This window comes from Musa acuminata, chromosome BXJ1-1, assembly GCF_036884655.1.
Source record: "Musa acuminata AAA Group cultivar baxijiao chromosome BXJ1-1, Cavendish_Baxijiao_AAA, whole genome shotgun sequence".
In the NCBI taxonomy this organism is placed as follows: Eukaryota; Viridiplantae; Streptophyta; class Magnoliopsida; order Zingiberales; family Musaceae; genus Musa; species Musa acuminata.
The window spans coordinates 11,045,393-11,063,217 of NC_088327.1; the positions used below are offsets into that span (position 1 = coordinate 11,045,393).

The 17,825-nt window shown below is 46.0% G+C and overlaps 2 protein-coding genes across 3 annotated transcripts; one reads left to right on the forward strand and one right to left on the reverse strand.

The window, feature by feature from the left end:
- Positions 1–6,524, forward strand: LOC135673021 (uncharacterized). Of its 2 annotated transcripts, XM_065181691.1 has the most exons (10): positions 1–161; positions 291–425; positions 752–868; positions 1,405–1,533; positions 3,153–3,326; positions 3,773–3,913; positions 5,719–5,904; positions 6,048–6,119; positions 6,194–6,348; positions 6,460–6,524. In XM_065181691.1, exons 1-10 carry the CDS (start codon positions 27–29, stop codon positions 6,509–6,511), a joined length of 1,296 nt encoding a protein of 431 aa, XP_065037763.1. In that variant the 5' UTR covers positions 1–26; the 3' UTR covers positions 6,512–6,524. The 2 variants fall into 2 exon arrangements, with proteins under 2 accessions (XP_065037763.1, XP_065037771.1); XM_065181699.1 differs by lacking the exon at positions 752–868.
- A 1,430-nt stretch (positions 6,525–7,954) lies between these two features.
- Positions 7,955–8,816, reverse strand: LOC103992162 (uncharacterized). Its single transcript, XM_009411770.3, has one exon. The coding sequence runs from the start codon at positions 8,633–8,635 to the stop codon at positions 8,069–8,071; it is 567 nt and encodes a 188-aa protein (XP_009410045.2). The 5' UTR covers positions 8,636–8,816; the 3' UTR covers positions 7,955–8,068.
- Between the last annotated feature and the right edge of the window lie 9,009 nt (positions 8,817–17,825).

Sequence of the window (17,825 nt, forward strand, 5' to 3'; positions counted from 1 at the left end):
TGTATTGGCCGCTTGTCTCCTCCAGGATGGCACTCCTCTGGTGCCGCCCTCCCGTCCCGCCCGCAGGAGCATCCCGCCGTCTGTCCTCGCCCTCCATCTCCGTAGCGCGGTCGCCTTCGATCTTCCGCCTCTCTTGCTTCTCCACGTCGTCTTATCCCAAAGTATCTCTCTCTGTGTACCCATATATGCTTTCCCCCCCCCCCCCTCTTTTCTCTGTTGCTTTTGGGCTCAAAAGGACTAACAGGGGTTGCCGGTTTCGGTGGCCTCTAAATTTTCTTGCCCGCCCACAGTTTCGGAGAGCTTACACGACGGTTCTGATCGTCCCGACCGGCGTGGGCGCTTCCATCGGAGGGTTCGCCGGCGACGCCTTGCCCGTGGCCCGAACCCTCGCCTCCGTTGCTGATTGCGTCATCTCTCATCCCAATGTAATAACAACTGATCTTTCTACTCCCCCCTTTCCGATACTTCCCACTGTCACAACCTCTTATCTTCCTTTCTTACAAGAACATTGACGTTTCGTGTTTGTTCCTTTATCCATGTCGTGAATGAGCATGCCATGTTAATCTTGCATTGGTTCTGTGAATTCTTATTATTCACCTTTGTTTAAAAGAGGAATGTATGACACGCTGACACGTTAATCACGTACAATTTTCGTAAGATCAAACATGTCGTGTGACATTAATTGATATTATTTATGTATAGATAGTATTATCATTAGCGTTCGTCACGCATTTGAAGCTGGATACGATAGGTGTTGAACGCAGCTATGCTGTACTGGCCGATGCCAAATGTGCTTTACGTGGAGGGGTATGCGCTCGATAGGTTTGCTGAAGGATTGTGGGCTCTCCAACCTGTCCACCAAAATAAGGTATGTTTCAGCTGCATCGCCGATCGCTCAACTGTGATCATATTATTACAAAGCCACAGCACCAAGCAGTCAACCGTGATCACAGTATTACAGAGTATGATGGATGAAATCAGCAAATTTTTTACTGATTGTACACAAGTTATTTCTTGTCACATTGAAGATAAAACACAAAAAGCTTTACAGAAATATACTAGATTTAATATGAGCAAGTATTTCTTTTGCATGTTCCTAGATGAGAATCAGTAGCAAACTGTAAAGAAGCAGATATTGTTGTACCCGACAACATGAACATGTCGTAAAAATAATAAATAGAAGTTCAGAGAGATGAGAATGGATATTCAGTTGTACAGAATGAAGGTCCCTTTGAAACTTTAAACAAAATTGGGCACCGTTAGACAAGCCAAGCATATGTTTTATAGTCAGAATTAATTTGGATGCTGCAAATTCTAGAGATAGATTCAGAATCTATTATTTTTAAAATTTCTTTTATCTCCTTATACTCAGCAAACTGAGATGGATCTCTGTTTGATACATAGATAGGTTTGGTATTTGATGCTGGGATGGAGGAGGAACTCCGAATTCGCCATTTACAAGTTGCGGATGCTGCAAGAGCTTCACTAGGCTTGCCTCTCATGGAATACATTGTCACAGATTCTCCTTTGAAGGTATTCCCAATAGGAAGAATCAATTATCTGGTTGATTAGGTCTTCAATTACGGTTCATGTCTTTTCTTGTGGTCTCCACTGATCGGATTAGAAGATATGTTAATTAAAATTAGATGTCTGGTTTCCCTTGTACACTATTTGATGTTGACAGTGTTTTTTCTGCTTTTCTACATTTCACGATCTAATCTGTACTATGTTTCATAGAAGTTAAAATGGTGAATCTTTTGACCAAATGTGGTATAAGCGGTAACAAAACGCAGTTCCTGCAATATGGTAGACAAGAAAATACCATATCTGCATATTCTGTTCCTAATCGATGATTATTCTTGGAAACTTTTTCTCCTTGGAGAAGACATAGGATAACATGATCACTCCTATTGGTGTTTTATGATGCATCTGATTTGGTTTGATCTTATGATACTACAGTTTTTAAGAACATTAACTGATACAGTTTGATCTTATGACTACTGATGCAACCTAACTAAATATTTAAGAACATTAACTGAGACTGTATTCTTACTCACTGATCACTGATGAAACCTGACAAGAAGCTGTGCAGATGAATAACAAGTATTAGCTACAGTAATCCATACCATCAAGGCAAACAATATGAAGGATGTTTGATTTAACAAATATATTTGGAAATATTCTTAGGAAAATTTTCTCGGTTGTTATGTGCTTTTGGTGGTAAATAAAGGGTTAGGTGGAACGGATGCACCATAGGCATACGGTATTTTTGTTTGTTTGTAATGGAAAATATACTTGGTAATTTGTTGGGTTTTTCAAGAAGCATCATGCGAAATAGATGTTGCTGAGTGCAAAAATATGTTTGGTTAAGTAATTTCTTATTCAGTACATGGCACTATGTCAGAAAAACCAGTTAATGCTTATGCTACAGGCATATATTGACATATTCTGTTTCCAAAGCAATTGCAGCCAATATAAAAGCAAGTTAATGGCTGCTTTTGTCGAGATCTTAACTTCTTACTCTTGGAGTTATTTAATATTCAAAAGAATTAACCATTGAGCTATTTTCTGAAGACAGCTGAATATGGTTAAAGGTTAATACCTTAGGAAAGTTCTCATATCTAGGCTGCAGTTAGTCATGGAAATAGAGTAGATGTCTAATGAAAAGAGCAGCTCTCCTATTTGGGAATACACTTTTCCTACTGAAAATATATTCATTTTTATGAGACAAGATGAATAAAAATGCAGATAAATTGTATTTTATACCTGCAAAGAATGAAGAAACAAGAGGATCGATGTGTTTGGTCTCTACTCACTTTACTATGTGCTTTTGCATGGTATTCCTGGAAGAGGCTGCCATCACCTCTAATAATATTATAGAATATTAATTTTTTAGTAACTTTCCAAGTCCAGATGTTATGGCTTTTGGAAGTGTAACATTATAGATTATTCATTCTGGATTAAATGCTTGGTAAACTTTAATTTCTAATGGAATTCCTTCCTCTAAAGTTAACCCATTGTGTTGATACTTAAAAAACAATCAGAAACATGCAACATAACATGTTGGATAACTACAAATGATGCATGCTTCTTGCCAAATGAAGCTAAAGCAAAAAGGCAAGTTTTTAAACAGCTGAATGTCCATCCTGTAGGTTGAAAAATGGATTGATCCCAACTGTGGGAAGTCAACAGGAAGGATTCAGCATCCTGATTCATTGTTAAGAGCTGTGCACACTCTAGTTAGCCAGTCACAAGTAAATGCAGTGGCAGTGGTGGGGCGTTTCCCAGATGATGAGGAAGGAACAGAAGATTACCGGCAAGGGAAGGTAATTCCATCTTTTTCTGGTCATTTTGATGGTGATGATCCATCTCATATTTCCACTGACATGGTCCCTAGTGACAATAGTAACAACAGGATGATAGTTATTTCATGGTTAGATTTCTTAGCGATGTTGATAGGTGATATTATTTCATATTCATTCCACCATTGGAATTGCATGTCTCGTTGTGAGTGTTGAGGCATAAGTCAATTACAAGATCAACCTGCTCAAACAATTTCATGTATGTAGCTTCTGAAAATAAATGTAATTTTATGTGATTCAAGAGTCTATTAATTGGACTAACCATCTGTCATTAAGTGTATTCTTGCAAGAGATTCTCCAGTGGAGAATTGGTGGAACAACCTCCCACATGTTCATTTTAACAGTAACTTGTATGTATAGTTGCTCCTCTTCCAAATCTGTTTTGACATGATTATAAATATGCTATGAAGGGGATAGATACATTGGCTGGAGTTGAAGCAGTCATCAGCCATCTTGTCGTGAAGGAGTTTCAGATACCTTGTGCTCATGCACCTGCATTATTTCCTGATTCTCTAAGTTCTTCAGTGTCCCCAAGATCTGCTGCTGAAGAGGCAAGTAAGATACATTAATAGAAGTAATATTAGGTGGATTGATGCTTATTAATAATTTTGCTTTTTTCATCCTTGCATTCTAATGCATTCATAGACCTGCTTATATCATTTTTGAAACTCATAAATTTGATAAGAATAATAAGAGGGATATATGGGAGTCCTATGTGAGAATAAATTATCTAATTCACAATGAAGTCATCCCTCTCTCTCTCTCTCTCTCTCTCTCTCTCTCTCTCTCAAACATTTCTGAATAAAAATACTAAAAATAAATTAATAGACAGCTCTGTTTATGGAAAATTACTCAGTGCTTATTGAAAATTTGTCCTAATACATGATTATTTCATTGTATAACTCAATTTGATTGTTCTTGTTGTTGAAACTTGGTTATGTTCCATTGGAAAGTAACACTTATGTACTTATGCAATAAAACATACTTCTAACTTGCAAATTGAGGGAATCCATCCTTACTCTGACTCACATGAGACATTCAAGAATTATAATGCTCTTATCGTTAAGTTGATATTAATAGATAAAAAAAATCAATTTTGGTAGTTTTTGGAATGGTTTTTGTCTCATATGAGATATGATTATCTGGAGAATATTAAATTCTGAGTATGCACAGAACTGGAATCGTCTTCTGTTTGAAACAGATATATTGTGTTTGTGACCAAAGTAAATTTTTTTATGCTGTAGAGATATATAAAAGTGGGAACAAGTTCTTCAGCAGCTAAAGGTTATATAAAATAGCTAGAAGTATGTTATGAATTGAAAGACTATAGGTTGGCTCGGGAATAAGTATTACATAGTATTTACTGTCTGTATCCTGATCAAGATCAGAAAAAAGAGTAAACCCTACGTCTCAGGTTTGATTTGTTGTTGGGACTGCCAATTCAGATAAGTTTTGGTGTCCAACATGCATGGCATGTCCAATGCAGATGATATGAGAAGATTATTGACTCAATTTCTAGTGTTATCAAGAAATAGTATACCTTCTTTTGAAGCTTTTATCAGGGATACCCACACTTGTAGGAGTCGTCACCATCTAGCATTGATAATGCTAGATCTTTCCCTTTATTTACCTTATTCGGAATTTGTAAGCTTGGAAGCAAGCACCTTTTATTCTTGTATTATGAGTAGGGCCATGCTTTCATCACACACGTCAACAGCCATTAAAGAGTATGGGAGTTCCAGAGATCGTAGTTGCCTCAAGTAATTTAATTCTGAAGCAACATCTCTGTTTTGTGAATCTCATTCTGAAGGCTTGCAAATGGCAGTGAGATTTTCAGGAAAGTGCTTGTACTGGAAGTTTTCTACAGGCCGTCGTAAAGGTTTGGTAAAATTCATATATCTCAGTCATGTCCTGGTGCAGGAACTAAGTAGTCAAAATATATGTTAGGGGAAAAAGAAATTTTGGTATTATATAGAGGTGCATGTTGTCTCAATTGTCATTGAATATCATGATACTTCATAGCACATAGCACAATATGAATGAAATTTACTAGACAATACACTTTCTGGATTCTGGAATACATATGTGTGTGTGTGTGTAGCGATCAGACTTGTCTAGTGCATTCTGGATTGAAATCGCTTGGCGATCATGATCCCGTAATCGGTTTCAATCGTGTTAAACCTGGTCATTTGAATCCTCCACTAAATTCGCAATGGAATGTCGTTTGACTGTCTAATTTGCATATTTAATCCTTCATAGGTGTAATATGTTTTTTCTACTATGATGTATTGTTTTTTCTTTGACACCCAATGATTATGCCTTTATGTTTAATCCTCTAAATCTCTTTATGCTACAGATTGGTTACACCTTTCTACCCTGCGTGCTTGCTGGATTAAGTGCAGCTCCCCAGTACGTGACAGCGGAGAACAGATCCTACAATGACGGTTACTTAATAGCTGGAGATGTTGACAGTGTAATTCTTCCTGCTGATGCCTGTGGCGGAGATGGTGCTCTTGCATTTGCAAGAGCGAAAAATAATAAGGTAAAATATATCGTGATTGTTTCTCATTAGCGACAAGCAAATTCTTATTCGACGTAATACACCACACATACCTTTTCGCTCCTTTTTCACTTTTGTTAGCTATTTATTTGTTAGATAGATATTGATTTTTGAACACGTTGCAGCCTCTGATAGTTGCGGTTCAGGAGAACGAAACAGTGCTCAAAGATACGCCTGAGAAGGTCGGCATTCGAGCGGTACGTATTGCATCCTTGAGATCCATCTCGTATTGCTCTTCTGGTTTAAACAACCAAGTGATTTCACTTTGTAGACGAAAGTCCAGAACTACTGGGAAGCTATCGGCGTGGTTGCAGCTCACAAGGCAGGTATAAATCCAGAAGCCCTTAGAAGGGGAGGAATCGATAACGTCACAGCCCATACTCGTAAAATATCTTCTTCCCAAATGCACCATCAAGTCTATTCATTGTAAGATGATGACGTCTCGATTCATCGATCGAGCGAAGTTTCATTTCTAGTGTGGTGTTGTAATATTTATGCGAGCCACAAGGAAGAGATGGATCAAATCTTTGTTTTCAGGGTCAGAAGCAGTGGACGTGTCGACGTTTCCTTGCATAGCTTCGGAGGATAAAGCCAGTTCGTCATCTGCTTCCTCGACGGCAGTAGCCAACAGAGCAGGGGAGGAAATGTGCAAGTGTCGGGGAGATATTTAGTCCCCGCACCCATCAATCAATGCCTCCAGAAGTGGAAGAAGGGCCACATGGCATGACACCCATAATTAATTACCGTCACAGCGAAAAAGAAATTGTCCACCTCATGGATTGGACGCGAAGGGGAAGGTTTTGTCATGTAATCTACGGAGGCATCGGTGACGCCCACATGCCACATGATAAGGAAGGTTGACGAGGCGGTGGCATCTATTGGAATCAGAAATATCATGACACGTATTACGATTTCGGGAAGCCGATGACGTACTTCCCATCAGAAATCTTAAAAAGAGGAAGAAAAAAGGGACCACTTTCTCGATTCCGTGATCCTCCCCAGTCAAGGGCTGACACCGAAGGCCATTCGAGTGATCGCAGCATGGGTGGGTCCCCGCTGCAAGAGTCGTCACTCCAATCGCGTGACTCCATTTTCCAGTCAGTCAGTACACGGAGTAGGAATCGTGTTACATAAAAGGACGATTCAAATGGCAGAAGTAGCTGTGACCCAACCGCCTCTGAATCACTCGCCCACAGCTGGCTGGGGCCTCATCTGCTGCACCGTCCGGTCATCCGTTCGTACCGAGTGGATTACGGGACCGAGACCCCAAAGAGTTTCTTGTTACACACACACACTCTCTCTCTCTCGCTCTCTTCTTGTGGACTTTAACAAATAGATTTGTCTATTCCTGCGGATATCGGAAATCCTGCAATGAATGAGATAGAGAGAGAGAGAGAGAGAGAGAGAGATAGAGAGAGCAGCAATAAAATACGACGACGTTGATGAACCCAGTGGAAACTCTCCTGCTCACGATGACATGCTCTTACCGACTACCCACCCACCCGTTTCATCTCGTCCTAACTCGTGTCGTGCTGAACGAGCCACTCTGAAGAGTTTGTAATGGGATAACTATTATCCGTGAGGTTGCATCAAAAACGAAAGCAGAATTACTATTTGCACGAATGTTGATGTGTAGACGCAATCGATCTCACATCACGGTCGGATGAAAAAGGTGAAAAGCTTTTGTCATGAGTCTCTCCTTTAGTTTTGGATTCTTTTCCCTTCGACTTACGAAGATGATGACATGACACAAGACCGAGAAGTCGTGCTTCAACGTTCTCGTTTTATCCCCATTTCTCTCCTCCATCTGCACCGCACGTGACTCAGCGACTGACGCGTTGCCTCTCTCTCTTAAATATCTCACGAACTATTAAAAATCTCGCGATTTATTGGCGCACCGGAGAAAGAGAAGGCGTCGGGTAAAGCCATAGGCCATCACAGCCGTTGGCAAAACGGATCGCACCTCAGCGAAACCAACGTGATCAGACCGTTCAACTCGCATCGGACGAGGGGAAAGAAAAGAGGGAATCACTTGTGTGCCTAATGTCCTTTTCTTCTTCCTCCATATTTTATCTAAAATCAAAAGGCTTTTTACAATAAAAGAAGTAAGAAAAACCCAAAATAGCGAGATCCATCGACGACTGTGTCAGACGGCCGGAAGCGATTCCGGCCGCCACGAGAGGTCGTACGGCCCGGATATCTCGTCGCCGTAGTCGAACAACCCTCCGTCCAACACCAGGCCATCCTCCGCCGCCTCCCTCTCATCCGGCCGAATCCCGAGGCCGAACCCCTCGTACCCGTCGATGGCGTCGTCAAACCCCCAGATCTGTCCCAACCCGGCGCCGCCCTCCGGCTCGGCCACGGACCCCAGCTCCGACGCCCCCGGGGCCACCCCGGCCTCGTCGACCGACCAAAGGGCGGCGGTCGGCGGGAGGCCGAGCTCGTCGTCGGAGGCTTCTAGGAGGTACCCCAGGTCGGGTTGTCCCGCCACGGCCGACGGTTCCTGAACCAGCTGTTGCTTGGGAGGCGGCGACGGCAGGGCGATCTCCTCCTCCAAGCTCTTGATAACGGAGGCGAGGTCTTGGTCCCCGGCGCCGGCGTCGTCATCAAGTATGTCGAAGAAGAGATCCGCCCGAAGACGCTTGACCTCTGGCGATTCCAACTCGTCGGCGTCCTCCTCGCGGACGCGCTTGTGTTCACCGGAGCTCTCCATGAAGAAAATTCGATAGGGAATGGGGCTATTATGGGAAGATAAAATAAAGCGAACCAAGAAAAAGTGAGGGTACAGTGGGAAGGTTCAGGGTGTTTTGGGCAGGGCCGGGGGGGGTTTGATGTGGGTGTTTATATAGGGACGAGGGTGGTGTCTAATTTTCCAGGGGCTTTTTGGCGAGAAGACCATATAACGGGGCATTAACACTCAATAAAAAGAACAGAGAGAGAGAGAGTAAAAGGTAAGGCAAAAACGAGGGACGAGGAGAAAGCGACCGCTAGGGAAGGCGTGGGAACAGAGGGGGGGAATTCCACGGTCATCGTCACCGTCACCGTCACCGTCACCGTCACGGGCGCAAAGCTTTCCCCGTTTCCTTTTCCAAATTTAATTTCCTGGACGCGTCCGTCTTCAAACGGATTTCGAGTCCGGGTTTGGCGTCCGCGGGGGGAGTCGTCCCACCGCCAGCGCGCCACATCTTCAGCGGCTTGGCTTTCGGCTCGTTCGGCGTGCGTTGATTTTTGCTGCTGAGGATAAGAGCGAGATAAAAAATACGGTGATGAAATCACCACCCAAAATTCCTATTATAGGTCGGGCGTTCGCCCTGCAAAACGGATTCACTGTGTAGTTGCACATGGTTTTGCCGGTTCGTGTTGAGCGCCACATCGTTTGTGGGTGTACGAACTAAATCCACGTTCCGACCTGCGGATTAGGTCCAGCCTCTGGCCTACTACTTCATTTGCTCACTGTGTGCTGCGGTGACGTTAGGTTCGCAGTCGCGCTCAGCCACGCCCAGTTTTGGATGCCTACCCTTTTTGGAGTAACGTGCAATTGGCATATGGTAGGTTTCGGATTTGGAACCTCGATCTCTCCGCCCACTCGAATGTTAGGAATGCTAGGTTTTTTTACGAGGGATTAATGTCCAGCAATGACGAGGCGACCCATTTGTGGGAAACAACATTGAGCCGTGGCCTCAGGGTCGACGTTACTCGGTTCGGGTCCGGACGATGAGGATTTTCCTAGGGCGTTCCTCGAGCCCACTGAGGTGGTCGGGTGCGTTGGTCCGATCGGGACGGGGTCATCGTTTCCTCCGGACAGGAACTCCTCGCCTGCGCGTCCGACGGGAACCTTCGACTTCGCACCTGCACAAAGGTCGGGCTAGGAAGCTCGACCCGACCCCTCCGATGACCAAGTCAGATGATGTGAAGGGGGTTTCAGATGAAGAAGTCTTTTTTTTGTGTATATCTCTCTCAATTTCCCGTTCAGAATGCGAGGGTATTTATATGGAAACTTACTGTTTCCTGATGTGCCTGCTTGCGGGGGGCAGGCTGGTAACGTCTGACACTGGTGTTGGCGTGGCATGAAGAACCGAGCCTGAGTAGGCGTTAATGCGCCTCGGCCGGTGTTATGATCCGTTTGACTAGGTACTGTTGCGTCGATTGAGGCGTGAGGCATCATCTGACGTCAGCCGAGTCTTATCATAATTACTATCCTCATCATATTCCCCCCCCCGGAAAGAAGCTATGCGTCGGTCGTTGTAACGGGAGTCTGAGGCATGGCTTCAGCTTTCAAGCGGGTTGGCTGCGCTGGGAGCATGGAGCTGAGGAGCACGACGCAGGCGGGCAGGCCACACAGGTGTGGTCTCGGGAAGCATGGAGCCGAGGAGCACGACGCAGGCAGGCTAGCCGTGCAGGTGTGTCTCAGGAGGCATGGAGCCGAGGAGCACGACGCAGGCAGGCTGGCCGCGCAGGTGTGTCTTGGGCATCATGCGGCCGAGGAGCACAACACAGGCGAGCAGGCCGCGCAGGTGTGGTCTCGGGCATCATGCGGCCGAAGAGCACGACGCAGGCCGCGCAGGCGTGGTCTCGGGCAACATGGTCGAGGGGCACGACGCAGGCGGGCTGGCCGCGCTGAGGCGGACTCGAGCAATCTATGGCCGAGGGACGTGGCTCGGGCCGAGATACATGACTCAGGCGGGCAGGTCGCGCTGAGGGGGGCTTGGCAGTCAACGATCGAGGGACGTGGCTCGGGCCGAGAGACACGGCTTAGGCAGGTAGGCCGCGCTATGGGGGATTCGGCAGTCTACGGCCGAGGGATATGGCAAAGGCCGAGGGACACGACTCAGGCGAGCGGGTCGCGCTGAGGTGAACTTGGCAAGCTTCGGCCGAGGGATACGGCTCAAGCGGGAAGGCCGCACTGAGGTGGGCTCGGCAGTCTTCGGCCGAGGGATACAGCTCAGGCGGGCAGGCCGCACTGAGGTGGACTCGGGTAGTCTACGACCGAGCCATGTAGATTCAGAAGGGTTTAAGCCGGGGCTATCCGCGAGCCGAGAGGGGGTCAGGAAGATACTGAACCTTCGCTTGGAAGAGACTGAGGTAGGGCTTAGATTTCTTATGGAGCCCGCGATCAGAAGTCATCCCTTCTCCTCACGGTCGCCCAAGCCTCCGCTGCGATGTACTGGTTAGCCCGCTGGAGCATCTTTAGCACCGTTGTGGGAGGTCGCTCCACAAGGGACCAGAGGAATCTGGAAGGTCGCAGGCCTATCAAAAACGCCTGCACTAACAGAGATGGGTGAGTGTCCGGTAAACCCTGGATTTGCGTGGCAAAGCGATCCACAAAATGTGAGAGAGGCTCGTCCTCCCTTTGTTTGAGTCCGAGGAGCAGTGTCACGGACGGTTCCGGTCGTGCATAGGCCATGAAGTTGAGCTCAAAGTCATTGACGAGCAGGTCGAAGGAAGCGATAGTCCCGGCCTTCAGGCCGCTATACCATGTGTGGGCCGACCCTCTCAGAGTGGTGGAAAATGCTCTGCACATCATAGCATTAGAGGTCCCGTATAGCGTCATCTGGGCGCGAAAAGCAGCTACATGGTCCGCCGGGTCGGCGGAGCCATCGTAAGCGTCCAGAGAGGGGAGCTGGAAGTCTGGAGGGATTGTCTGATCCTGTATCTTAGGCATGAAGGGAGACCCTCGGTGTGTGTCTTCCCCGTGATCTCCCTTGGACCTGCGAACCTCTTTCTGCACCTCGTCGAGTCGTTGGCTAACGAAGCGCAATTAGGCCCGTAGGGAGTCCATATAATCCGAAGAGAATGCCTCGGGTTCCGGGCGGCCGCTTGGGTTTGCCATCACTGGATCCCCGAGTGGGGCCGGTCGGACCTGAGGCAAAGCGGGCGCCTTGCGTTGTTGCAGTGGTTCGATCGCAAGCGGGTGCGCCGGACGCGAAACGAGCGGGATAATGGTTTGCACCATACCCATCAGAGCTTGGACTTGATGGGTGAGGTCTTGAAAGACCTCGGATGACACGGGCGTCGAGTCGGCTGGGGCACCGTCGGGCGACGACACGCCCGGGTCATTGAATATTCGCCAATATCGTTCCGAGGTCGTGGCAGGGTGTTCGTCACGATGGTCTCCGTGCGGGGGATGCTCCCTTGAGGCTTCAGTCGGGTGCGACCTCTCAGCCGTGGGCTTATCTGAACCGCTTGGGTGATCACCCAACATTCCGGGCCCTCCTTCTAGCGCCAAAATATTGTGGGAAAAAAATCTTGAGCCGTGGCCTTGGGGCCGACGCGACTCTGTTCGAGTCCGGACGATGGGGATCTCGCTGGGGTGTTCCTCGAGCCCGCCGAGATGGTTGGGTGCGTTGGTCCGATCGGGACGGGGTTGCCGTTTCCTCCGGGCAGGAACTCCTCGCCTGCGCGTCCGGCGGGGACCTACGGCTTCGCACCTACACAAAGGTCGGGCCGGGAAGCTCGACCCGACCCCTCCGACGATCAAGTCAGATGATGTGAAGAAGTCTTTTTTGTGTGTATATCTCTCTCTCTTTCCAGTTCAGAATGCGAGGGTATTTATAGGGAAGCTTACTATTTCTTGATGTGCATGCTTGTAGGGGGCAAGCTGATAACGTCTGACACTGGTGTTGACGTGGCGTGAAGAATCGAGCCACGTTAATATGCCTCGATCGACGTTCTGATCCGTTTGACCAGATATTATCATATCGATTGAGACATGAGGCATCATCTGACGTCAGCATAAGTCTTATCATGATTACTATCCTCATCACTATCGACGTACCACACGAAATTATCCCCTCGGCAAAGCCGATGCCATCGCTTTCGGGTGCTTTCGTCGACGTCGAGTCCGGTCCACGTACGACCAGTAAGTCCTGGCGAGGCCTGCTGCACCACAAGTCCAAACGCGCTCCGTAGCGGACACGCAATCCGGGCTTAGATATACGAGGAACTCAGTCAGACCTCCCTCCGCTCGCCCGCTGCTGCTGGAGATCGCCATCTGTCCACGGACAAGCGTCATCCATCGTCCAATGAGGTCGCGTCTTCTGCGATCGCTCCAGGATTCTCGTCACGACCATACAACTCGCTGAATCCGTGTTTCTGATGCAATCAGTCTTAGACTATTGTTATTATTTTGGTTCTATTTTATTTCCAGAGCGATGGTGTAATGAATAGAAAAGAAGCCTGATGGGTTAGGTCGATTCCATCCGCTACCCACAAAAAACCACGTGGCACCACCGACTGGTCCGTCCGGCTTTTAATTCCTGCATGCAGGCGACCTCTGTGGATCGTTCCAAATCCTTTTCTCCCAATTAATCCGTCGAAGCAACAGCACCAGCAGTGGTTAGTGGTCCGTCCACGTCGTCCCATCCATCCCATTGGTGCATCATGCCGTGTTGGCTGCTTGGCTAGCTAAATCAGGTGCACGCGAAAAGGACTGCTGAAATAAGTGCGGTTTGCTTGCCTACAGAGCTTGATTTAGCACTGGGACAGAATCTGGAGATGGAGGTCATGTCGAAGCATCGTCCTTAATTTCCTGCTGACGCTCCATGATCTGATTAATGCGCCCGATACAATGACGTGGAGCCCCCACACGCTAAGGAACAAGAGGTGGGTGGTGGCGATCGTCGTTGGCACGACATCGAATCGTTCACTCATTTAAGGGAGATGTGGACGTGACGATGTCGGGGTCACGTGCCGACGTTACGATACACGTGAGAGGTCGTGAGCGGCGGGGGTGGTTGCGTGCGTTGGGTTAAGTCGCCGTGCGGAGGATTCGAGACCGCGGAGTCGAATCCGAGCCGAAGGATGGCGAGTTTTAGCCGACGGAAGCCGGCTCCGCTTTCCCCGACACCACGGTCCACGCGTGTCAGCTCGATGTCACGTGGGAATCCAATGGTACAAAGACTTTTTTTTTTTTTATCTTGGCCTTTTTGTGCGGGGCCCATAAGAAAAAGAGGGAGAGGGGAATTGAGGTGGGACCCGCCCGAACCAACTCGCGCGCCTGCTCCGGTACCGCGGCAGAAGGCAGGTTTGTTTGCTGGCTCCAACGCCGGCGTGGAATTAGCCAAACTCCAGGTCACGAGCTGCTGGCTACTGGTCTTGGGTAGGTTACGGTCAGATCCACACGAGGAGCACGCAAACGTCGTGAGAAGAGGCTGCGAAGAAATGGTTGGATAAGACGGGAGGGAGGGTATAATCTCGTGAACGGCACCCTCTGGAACACCAAAATGACGAACGATACCCACCGCTCGGCGGCTAAGCTCTATGGCTTCGTAAAAGTAATATCTACCGGTGATTCCTCCGACCCTGCAACACATGGCGAGATACGTTAAACAGATGGGGGGAAACTAAAGGTCGCCATCGGTCCACGTTCGTTTGGGTCGCGCCGGTTCACGTGACGAGAGGTGCGTCGCACGAGGAGGGCTTCGGGAACCACGAGGCCAGATTTATATGTATTTTTATTTTCTCCTTTTAATTCGATTCTTAATTAGATGTATATTTCGAGATATATTTTGTATACATAACTTGGAGAAAAAAAGTCGCGTTATTTTAGGAGATAAAAACACAAGGAAAATAGTTGCGGATGGAATCCATTAAATAACCGGAGATTACGAGTTAGATTATTAGTACCAACATGATAAAAACTGTTGGGGAGTTTGTCCCACGCGGTACAGACACGTGGACCCCAAACCCTACAAGAAGAAATTGATGAGGAGGTGCAGCCAGCTGTGAGCGATTTATGGGTGTTTGGTCCATCCTCTAATCTACCGCTCCCGTTTCTTTCGTTTGTGTCGATGAACACGATTCCTACTACCATGTACGGGTGCTGAAGGAGTGACGAGTGGTGCAGTCCGACGGTCCCTCCGATTTAGGTGGGTCTTAATGGAGTTTGGGTTGCAAACAACGGCTAGCTTCCATCCACACAGGTAATGGGTCCTACCGCTTGATTCGAAGCGGATCCGCTCGGCTCGACTCGACTGGTTTTCCAGCTCGACGGTGATGCATACGTACACCGTCGATGATGCTTCGCTATCATGAGTTCAAAAGCAACAGAAGATCTGCGTGACACGTGTCGCCCTCCGAAACCTTCTGCTCTGTTTTTTTCCGCCTTCATATTTAGGTCATTTTAAAGCTTATTGGAGTACTAATCTCGTGAGATACTTAAAGTACAAAAGACTCTCGACATTGACTCGTGGATCAAGTCGTGCTGACTCATTAGTCGTGACACATTTATTCACTAACAATTTTGAATCATGAAAATGTGGATCGAATCTCATACGAAGATAGTGACTTTAAAAACTTAATAACACGTTTATTTGTATGAGTACTAATGTTGATATTGGATTAGCATTATCGTAAAATGATCGTTTGAGATATATGATACATCATAATGTATAATCCAATTAACCATAGGTTTATTTTTTTGAGAAGAAATAAGATTTGATCATTTAACTAGTCATCTTTCTATTTTATTATTATTTTTATTATTTTAAGTAGCGTGAGATCTTATACTTTCTCTTATTTTATAAGACCGGGATAAGATACCTCGGAGATAAAAACGATGTTCGACCTCTTTCCTCTGTAGTATATAATATTATTATAATACTTTTTTTATTAAATCAAAACATCAAATCATATTGGGTTTGGGTTCGATAATCTTTCGATTTAATATTATTTTTTAAATAAAAAATTCTAATGGACGAGAAAGATATCATTATAAAAGCAAACGAAAATAATAAAAAATAATGAACTAAGCAAGAGAATTAAGATTGAAATTTGGGATGACCAAAAGAGACTACGAACCTTCCTCGACCATTCAAAATAGAACAAAGAATCTAATCTAATGCCTTTCGTATGTTATCGGGTTAGGTTTTCTACATGGAAAAAAAGAAACATAAAGCCAGCCGGAAAAGTCTCTCAATACCTACAACAAAACACGCCGTGCAAGTCCGGTTAGCTTCGTAGAAGCTATAACAAGTCCGCATCAGCTGTCGAGAATTAAGAGAAGTAAAGCATGAACGCGTGCGACATCATCTGAACAAGACTTTTGGGTTGAACTTGGGAGTCAAACCAATACGATGAATGGAATCTTGAGGTAATTTGTCGATTGAACACGCACACGATTCCCTCCTCATCTTCTGTTCACAATTTCTACATAGCTCTCGACTTGCTTGCCATCTTCCAAAAACTTCGCATCACGCACTTAGATATTATTGGAATAGATAAAGATCGTCAACCGACGACCACGAAACTGAGCTAAAGGATGAATCCATCAGTGCTACTTGTACTGTTCTACGTGCGATGCATGTACAATGTGTGTCGAATACCTACTTCCTATTCTCACACTCGCTAATTTTGTTTTAGCTGATGATTTAGATTATGTTAATCTATCTAATTAGATGAGATATAGTTTATATATAATCAAATTTTAATTATTATTATCGATTAATAAAAAATGGTTTCTTAAGAGATAATAATAGGACAAAAATTCAATAGAAAAAAATTATATGAAAAGAAGAAAACATGCGTCTAATTCTCTTTTTAGATCGGTATTGCTGTATAACTTTTTGATCGGACGAGAGTATACTTACAGATTAGATAAAAAATTTCTAAATGATATCGAATGATAGATACATCTAAAATTTTGATCTATGATTATTTAATTTTAAATTTTGTTATTAAATTTTTTATATAATAATAAATCATCTTCCATCCTTCCATAGCACAAACCCTAAAGTTTCACGAGCATCTACGCACCAAACCATCATTAAATCCACGCGATGCACGCCATCTTCTAATAATAATAATAATAATAATAATAATAATAATAATAATAATAATAATAATAATAATAATAATAATAATAATAATAAGTAGAGTCTTGCCATCTAACCATAAACCTTTGGATTCAAGTAGGCGTGAGAATATAAACATGTTAAGTAGATGACAGTGGCACAAAACTGTGCGTCCCATCGGGTTGTTCTTTCCTCACGCCGCCGTCTTGGATAGCACCGCACCGCAAGTAATACGGATCGTTGGGCTGCAAGAATATTGGGCCGTGTTAGATTAGTCTCACGGGTTGGCCTTTCCCGGACCAACTGCACCGCCGAGGGTGTAATGCCAACGGCCGATGGAGAATCCGCTGAGAAAGCTCGATAACCGGCAACAGCAGCAGCAGATCCATCAACATATTTCTCACAACGCAGGAGGACAACATACACAGCCAACCGAAGAAGAATGCATTCATTTCTGAGTATCAAATTCTACGTTGTGTGCGGAGGAAGAAACACATAAACCGGAAAGAAAATGCCCTATTGTCGGGCTGCATTGGGGACTTCGTGGATGCGCCGGAGCTCCCAGATGTCATGGTCTTCCTCCTCCCACAGGACGAGGCTCCCAGCCTCTCCGCCTCCCCTGTCCTCGCACCGGAGGAAGTCCTCGTCCGCGAAGGGGAACCAACCCGAGAGCTTCTCCTCGTCCACGCCCCACCACAACCACCACCACCAGCACCCGGACACGCCACCCAACTCCGCCTCCCCATCCCACTCCACGGTTCCGTCCTCCTTCGTCGAGGAAGGAGAAGACTCCGCCGCGGCGTGAGCCAGACTTTCGTCTTTTCCCGGACTCTCCCGTGTCTTCTCCGTCGATTCTGCGTCCTCCCTCGCCTTCGTGCCCTCCCACTCCTTCGCCCGCCGCTGGGCTTTGCCGGGAACCTCCGAGAGGACCTCGTGATCTGGCGCGCTCTTTCGTTTCATCTCCGCTTCTATTCCTGTGTTTTCTGCGAGTGGAGAAACAGAGGCAGTCATACCATATATATATAGAGAGAGAGAGAGAGAGAGAAGGGGGAAACAGAGCGATGCCTGCATAATTTAATTGTATTAGGAAACTATTTAAGAATAACTCCACAA

Bases quoted from the DNA above. Each gene is read 5' to 3' on its own strand.
- LOC135673021 (XM_065181691.1), top strand. From the start codon at position 27: ATGGCACTCCTCTGGTGCCGCCCTCCCGTCCCGCCCGCAGGAGCATCC. The intron at 162-290 runs GTATCTCTCTCT...GCCCGCCCACAG, and splicing joins CCACGTCGTCTTATCCCAAA to TTTCGGAGAGCTTACACGAC. The intron at 5,905-6,047 runs GTAAAATATATC...AACACGTTGCAG, and splicing joins CAAGAGCGAAAAATAATAAG to CCTCTGATAGTTGCGGTTCA.
- LOC103992162 (XM_009411770.3), bottom strand. From the start codon at position 8,635: ATGGAGAGCTCCGGTGAACACAAGCGCGTCCGCGAGGAGGACGCCGAC.